The following is a 10,000-nucleotide window of genomic DNA, read 5'->3' as shown; positions in this document are numbered from 1 at the left end:
ATGCGAAAAGGCCATCGAAATCGGTAGAAACCACGAAACAAATCTTAACAGTCTAAAAAGGCTAGCTAGTGAAGAAGATCCAACCGTAAATGTACTGAATCAAGAAAGGTTTCCATCATGGAACCGTAGATAGCGCTCAAATAAGGGCAAAACGAAACCACCTATCGAGAAGACAAAGGATTGGCAATCGAATCACTAGAAACCCACAAGCAAGTCACGACAAAACACACAAGAAATGTCCAGCAATAAGAAAACTGTGTGGTTACTGCGGAAAGATGAATCATTGTCTTGATACCTGGTTAGTGATTGGTTTAAAAGATCTCGCGCCAGTTTATCAACCAATGAGAAGGAAAACGAAAACCAATCGCAATTTGCACGCGCGATTTTAATTTTCCCGTGCTTTTACTAAGTTACATGGAATTGCTACGAATCTGGATTGGTTCATTGCACTGTTTGCATCTGCTGTGACTGGTCGAAGTAATTACTTTGGTATTTGTTTTAGAGCGGTTTTCAAATGAGTGTCGTAAAACCAAAACCAAAGTAATTACTTTGGCCAATCAAAAAGGACGGAGACAATCCATTAAACCAATCAAATTTCAAAGTCATTACACGTAGCCGACACAAAGCGCGGGAAAATTTGCACGCGCGAGCTACGATTGGTTTTGGTTTTCACTTCTGATTGGTTGAAAAAATGGCGCGAGAACTTTGAACACATCACTGAGTGAAGTAATGCAAAACCAAAGTAATTATCTAATTACTTTCGACACTCAATTGAAAACCACTCTACGACACTTAATTATAAACCACTTTATTGCCAATTTGTTATACCTACACAGTCCACGGTGAATTGACTTCTGTTTATGAAAATATGACTTTTTGTTTTAGTAAACTAATATGGCTAAAGCTAATGTAGACACCTGTTTTTACACTACTCCCGGCTCTTTTGTCTGCATTGTGTTTATAGGGAATTAGAGCGAGTTTCAATCAAGTGTTGTAAAACCAAAGTTATTACTTTGGCCAATCAAAAAGGACGGAGACAATCCAGTAAATGAATCAAAACTCGAAGTAGTTACACGTAGCCGACACAAAGCACGGGAAAATGTGCACGCGCAAGCCACGATTGGTTTCACTTGTGATTGGTCGAAAAAATGGGGCGAGAACTTTGAACCAATCACTGAGTGAAGAAATGCAAAACCAAAGTAATTCACTATTTACTTTCAACACTCAATTGAAAACCGTTAAGAAGTTTTGCTTTAACCCAAGTATCCATGTAGTTTTAGTATGCTGTTAAGTCCTTATAATTCTGAATACCTTGCATGTGTCTTTTTTGCATTTTAGCCCCTACAACACCCGCGCAAACCAATTGTTCATCCAATTATTTTCCTTGTCGCAATGGCCGCTGCATCCCGCAGCGATGGTTCTGTGATGGGGACAACGATTGTGGGGATGGAAGCGACGAACCTTCAAATTGCTCTAGTAAGTTGCAAACGTTATATATTCTTGTGCCATCATATGGAAGTATGAATAAATGATCACTGCATTAATATCCCTACTTGAAACGAGCTGAAAGTTGTCAACTTACATTGTATCTGCCAAATAGACCATTATACAGGTGTAGCTAAGTTACCTGGCCTAATAATGGAATTGAGGCTGCCAGTGACATCATCTTGATACAAACCTTTGTGCCTTTCTAATGTTAAGTGCGATTTTCATAATTCTGGGGAATCTCATCAGCTCATTTGAATTTTGCTGAGACCCTGCCTTTATGTCTTACTCTTCTTCAAGAATGTAAACTATTTCCTTCTTTATTGTAACATTGACATGGAGGGAAATAAGAAGCTTAATTCCGCCAGGCCAGTTTTTTCAAGTTTCAATCCAATTCCATCCTCTCCATCCTTGGCTGCAAACAACAAAGAATAGCTTCAGTGCACTTCAATGGTTATTGGTAGCAAAACTACAGCATTATTTTTTGATTTTCATTGATGCAAGGTCGTCTTTTAATATTTTGAAGTTTGACTGAAATAGCGTGACACTGCCCCTTGAAGGCAAGAAGGGATTTTCTAGGGAATAAAGCTAAAATGCAGGTGCTGTTTGCCTTCAAATTCTTGGCACCAGAATAATGTAAATGTGTTTTATTGTAACAAAATCAGCGTCAACGACTGGCTGCTGTGGTGTCCTGGTTGTAAACAGCCTATCGTTTTTGTATCAACAAAAATGGGTGACATAATGAGAAGCATCATTACTTTGTGATTTTCGGCCTACACATACTGTACATGTACCTTCGATGTAATGTTTAAAAAACTCGCAGCAGTGTTTTATCGGAGTTTAAAAACACTCGGCCACACCTCGTGTTTTTACACCCGATCAAACACGTGCTACGAGTTTTGTGAACGACTTCAAAAGCATTCCACAAAAAGTTTGTCCCTTTGGACTCAGAACAAGGGTTCCAATTGTGAGAGGAAAATGTTACCATATCAGAAAATAGGCCCTTTTCGATATATTAAAATTCAGAGGTTTAGAGGACAAAGACAAAGGAAAGTGAATGATATGTAAATATTTTTCACATTCATTCCAATGTGTTTCTATTGCTTTTTTGTCCTCACTTCCTCAATATCAAGCTGAATGTATGATATTTTCGAAAATGGCCTGTTAGTGTGCTTTATATAGAGAATACTGACGAGGAGTGTTTAATCAGGATTTAGAAAACAGACCTAAGAAAATACGCGCGCTGATTGGTTAAAAATCGTGTTTCTATAACTCGATGGAGACACAGAACTAGCACGAGCTGTTGACGTAGTGATGGCGCGAGCAAAGAGAATTTACATTTTGATAATTAGAGTTAACAAGTTCTTTTCCTTTTTCTCGTCGCGTTGTTTTCTAAAAGAATTGGAAATTTGTACTCCGTGTTTCTATCGAGTTATAGAAACACTCGTGAAAGCTTGGGAGAACAGCATTTCTCGTTCTCTCAAACTTTCACTCGTGTTTCTATAACTCGATGGAAACATGGTACATGTTTTCTATTTCTTGAATGAAGCTCATGCACGTGACGTTTTATCAATGTTTTGATAGGCTGTTAGGTTCATGAATTATTAATGAATTTTTGAAGGACAGAGAAAAGGAAGAGATCATGCATATAGCTTCAATAATTTTCTTGCAGCCAACTGCACATCGTCTCAGTTTACCTGTTGGTCCGGAGCGTGCATTCCTCGGAGATGGCGTTGTGATGGTGAAAGTGACTGTTTGGATTCCTCTGATGAAACAGGTTGCCCTTGTAAGTTTCAGGCTCGTCATCATTCTAGTCCAAGGTCTTATGATAATTCTTACAGAATGGAGGAAAAAATGATTAAAATAATACATTCAACAAAGGTACCTAGTAATTTTTGTAAACAAAAAGATAATAATTTATCTCTTTGACTACCTTTAAGAAGAAATGGCCTCGTTTGAAAATTGTCCCCTCGACGGAATTAGTACATTCAATTCACAGTCCACATGGGTGGCGGGTTTTTGACGTAGACAGCGCTCTGCAGTTTTGCCTTTTCGTCTTTTTTATATGTTATACTCCAAAAAACCCGACCCTACAAAACTAGAATACCCAACCCAAAATGAAAAAATATGAAAATATGGTATTACAGTGTCAACAAGAGCAATTAGAGAAAATATTGACTTTGCGACATTTAGGACAGATTAATTTAAAAGTACAAACGTTATCTCCATCAAAAATTTGGTATAACCTGACAAAATAGAAAGACTTAAGCTTAGCTCTAAAAGAAGACAAAGTAGTTTTCTGCTTTGATATGATCAGGAACAGCATTCCAAACATTGGAACGTCTAATAAAAAACGAATCCCTAAAAAAGTGAAGTTCTAAAATAAGCTGTTGTTAGATAAAGTCCAGAGGAACCACGACGTGATTTAGTGTTACAGTACTTAACATAATTTTCTAAGTTTAACTGAATAATCCCTGATTTCCATTTATAAAAGGAAAGAAGGCCTAGCTACTCAAGGCAGTAATTAAGCGGTAACAAATTTAGATGGACTAAGCGGATTTGATAATTCATATTCCGATCATTACATACTACTAACCCTAACCCAACAACACAACAAGTTTTTAGACAGATGTTTTCAATCCGTTCATTCCTGAAGCGGCTGCATTGACGAGTAATATCGTCTAGCGTTAGAAAGAGTAAATTCTCTAAGTCTCATTCCTAGAACTGTTGATTACAGGAAATTATTAGGCAAACAACCCAGGGGCCGATTTACACGATACGATTTTGTCGCATGCGACAAGCTCGCGACAGGCCTACGACATGACTTACAATTGTCGCAGCGTTTTAAAACATGTTTTTAAATGCTACGAAATTTTTTCTGACGTACACAACAATCATAAATCATGTCGTGGGCTTGTCGTAAGCCGTTGTCGCATGCGACAAAGTCGTACATTGTAAATCGGCCCTAATATTGACTCAAAGGGTAACAAATTTTCTCATTACCTTCGAATGCACTCCGTTTTAGATATTAGAATACTACGCCAATTTATTGGAGGGTAGGTGCCGAAAAGTTAGCAAGAGAGGCGGAAGCACTCTTCTCAGCAACGAGGCAGTTACCTTGGCAACCAAGCCACAGTCCACCTCCCAGGCGCCTGTCAACACATCACTGAGAAAATCCAGTGTATGGAATGTATACTTACCCTAAAATATGAGTGGGAGGGAGGGAGGGAGGGAGGGGAAAGGACGAAGCAATCGAAAGCGCTAAAGTATATGGCAATGCCCCTGCAAACCTCCCTGGTGTCCCCCCAAATATCCCAGGCAAAACCGCTGCTTCGGCTTGATTTTAACTTTGCCTAAATTATATTTAGCCACATCTAGTTCAATCACACCTTCTGCCACTCCATGGACTCGCCCAACAAGCTGCGCGTCTTATGAATACAAATGCACCAATGGCTTCTGCGTTTATCTGTGGGATGTATGTGATGGCGTTGACGATTGTGGTGACTACTCGGATGAATTGTATTGCGGTATGTTGTCAACACTGTATCTGTCAATGCTTTGACTTGTGTTACATCAGTCTCCGTTGAAGTTCAGCCCTAATTGTCGATTACTATTCGCGTCTTCAAGCTCATGCTTAGTATATGTAATCGCACGCATGGGTCTGAGGGAAATTAAGGACTAATTTTGCGCGTATTTTCAAAGTTTTCACCGAGGGCAATTTGGAAAACTTTGAAAATACAGTTGCTTTTAATACATAATTGGCCAAGGGCACATTGCGATTATATGTTTATCACATAAATGGCAAAATTATTGAGGGAAGCCTGTTTCCTAATTCTGCGACAAATGACAATCAACTTAATACGGTTTCATTCGGTTAAAGTTCAATTCAAATAAATCGTTGCTGTCAGCAGAGATATAGCGCTTAAAATGTATTTTATATGTGAAAAAAAAAAGCAGTTTCATCAGAGTCAGAATCCAGAAGACGATTCTCTTGTAACTTCGCTTGCTCTGGATAAGGAACTGTTAACCAATCAGGATCAAGTAATCATGCCCTCTTGATTACCAAAAGTGCCCTCGTGATTAAGGAAAGTGCCCTCCGTCTCAGCCAATCAGCATTCAGTAACTTTGCCCGGTATGTGATAAATGAAAGAAATATACATATTTGAAGTGCGGGTTATAGACGAAATGTAGAGGTGATCCTCGCACTTCGACCAATCACAGTGGTGCAAGCAGCACAGTGAACCAATCCAAATAGGGCATTTGCATGATGACGCCATTTTACCGCAAGTACCAGAATCCTTCAGGTTTTGCTTGTCTCATGCTAATTAGAGCTATTGTTATTTTTACCCCACTTGGAATACACAATTGACATAAGAAAAGAAAAATAAACTAAATTCTGGTAATGAAAAAATTGAAGGAACGCTGCCAGGACCTTTTTTATCCCTAATTTCACTTTGTTGTTATCATTTTTATCTCGCTACATACTCTCCGAATTTTTACTTCATTCATCTTTTTGCCCGTTCTAGTGGTCGAAAGCTTGCGGAGAACGTCCATTCAAGTTTTTATCATAAATTCTGAAAATTGCTTATTAGTAGCAATTCCAATTAACTTGCTCAAAGCACGTGTATTCCGGTTGAAAAAGACGAACAGGCGTGTGACCTCTGCACTTGCACGTGTTGGCAAAATGGCCCATGTATTTGGGAAGTACTGCTTAAGTGGGCCGGATTTGTTTGTCCCTTTGTAAAATTGTTAATGACCCTTTGGGTCTCTTGCCAGCAACGACAAGTACCTCAAACGCGACAACGCCCTTTTCTCGGAGGCTATGTTATTACTGGGAGTTCACTTGTTCTAATGGAAGATGTGTGAACAATGGCTACAGATGCGATGGTCAAGATAACTGCGGTGATAACAGCGATGAAGTCGGCTGTGGTGAGTGTGACTTGTGGTTTCCTTTCATAAACAATCACATTTACAACATTAAGCAATAAAAGTTACTACACTATGAATATGAATAATATGTATGGGTTATTGACCAAGCGTGAGGTCAAGATGGCTGGATATTGGCCAAGTTCTTTTTTTGCGTTTTTATTGACCGAGACGAAGTCGAGGTCAATGAACACGCAAAAAAAGAACGAGGCCAATATCCAGCAATCTTGACCAAACAAGTTTGGTCAATAAAGGATTTATTATATGACTTAAAACACCAAAAAATGATCTTTGATCTTGCGGGACCAAGCGAGAAATCCCGAGCGGGCAGTATCGCTCCATCTTGCCCGCTCGGGTAGCCAATCAGAGCGCGCGATTTGGTTCATCTTGCCCGCTCACGGAGCTAGTCATATAATAAGAATATTTATTATGTATGCGTACTGGTCCAAGATGAATAGGAGATTTCTGATTGGTTCTCTGAGCGGTCCGAATTTTCCAACACTCGTGCCTTTTTTGCAAGTTTATGACTTCTCCATTTAGGCTCTGTCCATAAACTTGCAAAACAGGGAAGTCGACCGATCTTTTCCCAGTACGGACCTCACGTTATTTCAGTAACATCTAAATACACACACGAAGAAATTACAGCGACTTTCCTATGACCTTGAAAAAGTGTTTGCAATTTGTTTCACGGACGCCGACCAATGTTTGGCAAGATTAAAACAAAAATTCTCCTTATTCCAGCCAATGACTCAATCACATTATCGCATTTCAAATGACGTTGAAGTTCCATCGAGAGATGATGTTGTTTATATCCGTGTTCGCTAAGCCAATGAAAATTTGCGCTCGTTTGCTTTAGTTTGATGAGCCAATTAAATGTTTTGCATTCTTGTTTACGTTCTGTTTTTACGTTTATTTTTCAAGGTCATATGATAGTCGCTCTATGATGTTCACGTTGACCCAAGTGGCTAAGGCTTTCGTGTTAATGTCATGTTAAAGACAGTGCCTACTATTTTTGTTGCGCATACGTTCCGCGCATCTCTAGATACTCGGATTTTCTATCGGCGGTGCTTATTACTACAGGGATATTTTTTGCGCGGTTTAAAACTATGCGGAGAAAGCAGAATTTAGCAAATGCTCTTGGTATCCAAAAAGAAAATTGGGGGTAACCATGCATTTTTCGGAGATAAAGTAAGCTTCAATTTGACAAAGAACGCCATACATTGCTTTGTATTTTAAAGCTTTTTATAAACATTGCTGATTAATTATCCTCGAAAAATGCGTTTTACCCACAATTTTCTTTTTGGATTTCAATAGCATTTGTTAAGATCTGCTTTTCCCGCATATTCAGTAAACCGCGCAAAAGTACCTCTATGAACCGTCCTTAAATTAATTGCCACAGACATTGCGGAGGGGAAAAAAGGAAAAAGAGGAAATTTTAGAATAGTATATTACGTTAATATTGGCTGTTGATGCATCCATTATTAGATAGAGCTAGTATTATTTGTAGATTTAAGGATTACATAGTTTTTTGAACTCTTGTAGGATACTTTCCCATACTTTTGATGCAACAAAAGTTGAAGTTGGTAGCAAATTTGTAAACTCCAAAAGCCAGAGTGTGAGTTGCCATGGCTCGAACGTCATTTTTGACTCCTCAAGAGATCTTTGGCTTATTTACATCGAACAATGTGCTAACATGGTAGAAGGTTTTGTAACCAGCTTGGTTCAGCTGTGAATGCGTCAGTCTTGAAATCCAAAGTTTCCTCGTCGTTTTTCTCCAACATTTGTGATGAAAGGCATCTAGTTTCTTGCTGTCACGTCTCACGTGGACAGAGTGACACTTAAATACACTTCATCAATACGTATTGAACTAATCTTTCACTGTGCTTTTCCTATTACTTTTCAAGTTGCTCCAACAAATTCAACCATTCACACCACAACAGCGCCACGTTGCCCATCTGGATGGCTACGTTGTGCTTACAGCCAATCTCAAATCTGCATCAAATATGCGTGGCTGTGTGATGGAATTTCTAACTGTCCAGATCGTTGGGACGAAAAACCAGAGAACTGCCCAGGTAGGTTCTTCGGAGAGAGTAGGGAGCTTAAGCAACGACAACGGCGACGGCAACGAGAACGTCACGAATTTGCATATTTAGTGGTTAAAAACAATAGCTTCGCACGCCCTGCACGTGCGTTTTTCACTTTTGTCCATTTCGTTGCCGTCGTCAGCAAAACAACAACGTGAAATAGCCAAGTTTTTGGTTTTACGAAGAACGTCAGCACTTGAGGATAAATTTTCATTTTCTCTCCTAAAATGGAGTGCCGTTCCGACTGGTGTCATCTTTGAGGAATTACCACACCCTTGTCATCTTAAAAACGTTGAAATAGTCACGAAGCGATTAAAATCACGCAAATTTATATTTTGAGATGACGCTCTCGTTGCCGTCGCCGTTGTCGTTGCTTAAGCTCCCTAGTATATGTTTCAGTAGGGAGCCTAACTGCTAGAGTTAGGGCGCTTTCCATTTAACAGAACTGACCGGCCAAACCAGGCATTTGGAAGGTTTAACTCTAAAACGCCTTCAAATTAACACTCTTCGAGGATGATATACACTCCTCCGGAAGAAGACGAGGGGTTATCATGCAAGTGTTCCTTGAAATTCTTGGATTTTCTTTGCAAACTGACGGGTCTGGCCGGCCAGTTCTGACAAAAAGAAAGCGCCCTAAGTACAGTGTAATAGACCTCTTTCATAATGGCGGCCAAATAAATTATTCTTTTGTTTTAATGCTAATAAGCCCTACTAACCTCGCTACGACGAGCAAATTTCAAAAGAATGTTTGTTTTAAAACGAGGGCAGTAGGTCTAATTAACATAAATACAAAAGAAAGTAAAGTTGGTCGCCATTTATGAAAGTGGTCTATAGTAATATCTAACGTGCTAACCGTCCTATCTCGCAGTCAGAGACTGAATAGAGTTTTTCGCTTGTACATTTTGTTTTCCCAAGACCGGTCATGTGATAATACTCAAGAGGTTTGGTCCTTTGTTTTGTTCATTAAAAAGAGTGCACGAGAGCATGAATGTGTCTGCATGTCCTCTTTTTAATGAAGAAAACAAAAAAACAAACCTCCTGATTATTATCACATGACCTGTATTGGGAAAACAAAATGTAGAAGCGAAAAAGGCCTATTGCTAAGGGTGCAGCTCAGCGAAGTCGGACCGAAGGAGCTGTGCAGCCGGCTAGGTGCTCGGCCCCTGAACACGACCTATGCATGAGCTCAGAGCACAGCACCACAGCCTGATGGTGAGTCGATTTTGCAGAGGCAGGAAAACTGGACTGCCTGGAGAAAAACCCTCGGAGTGAGATTGAGATCGACTGTAAACAGTTCGTGGGAAAAGTCAACCTCATTCCCAGGTCATCGACAAAGAGACCCTGGAAACGGGGTTGGGGACAAGTCCCTGTGAGCAAATAAAAACTTGCGACCAATCATAAGCATGTATACGCTGCTTGTGTGACTTTGGATTTCGTTTTGCTTCGCTTTGCGATAAACCACGGGTTTTGCAGCCGAATTTTTGACCTTTCTGTGGGTTAACCTT

At 39.7% G+C, this 10,000-nt stretch overlaps 1 protein-coding gene across 1 annotated transcript in view; it reads left to right on the top strand.

Annotated features, from left to right (window-relative positions):
* The window catches only part of LOC137986676 (sortilin-related receptor-like), a gene marked incomplete at its 5' end in the record, with an annotated part of 52,188 nt that overhangs the window by 38,935 nt on the left and 3,253 nt on the right, over positions 1–10,000 (top strand). Inside the window, 5 exon segments of the mRNA XM_068833618.1 lie at positions 1,339–1,476; positions 3,158–3,271; positions 4,854–5,012; positions 6,262–6,414; positions 8,316–8,483. Of these exon segments, the coding sequence (XP_068689719.1) occupies positions 1,339–1,476; positions 3,158–3,271; positions 4,854–5,012; positions 6,262–6,414; positions 8,316–8,483 (732 nt within the window).

This window comes from Montipora foliosa, unplaced genomic scaffold (genome assembly GCF_036669935.1).
Source record: "Montipora foliosa isolate CH-2021 unplaced genomic scaffold, ASM3666993v2 scaffold_263, whole genome shotgun sequence".
Classification (NCBI taxonomy): Eukaryota; Metazoa; Cnidaria; class Anthozoa; order Scleractinia; family Acroporidae; genus Montipora; species Montipora foliosa.
Note: the sequence above shows the minus strand (reverse complement) of the source record. Positions and strands in the feature narration are given on the sequence as shown.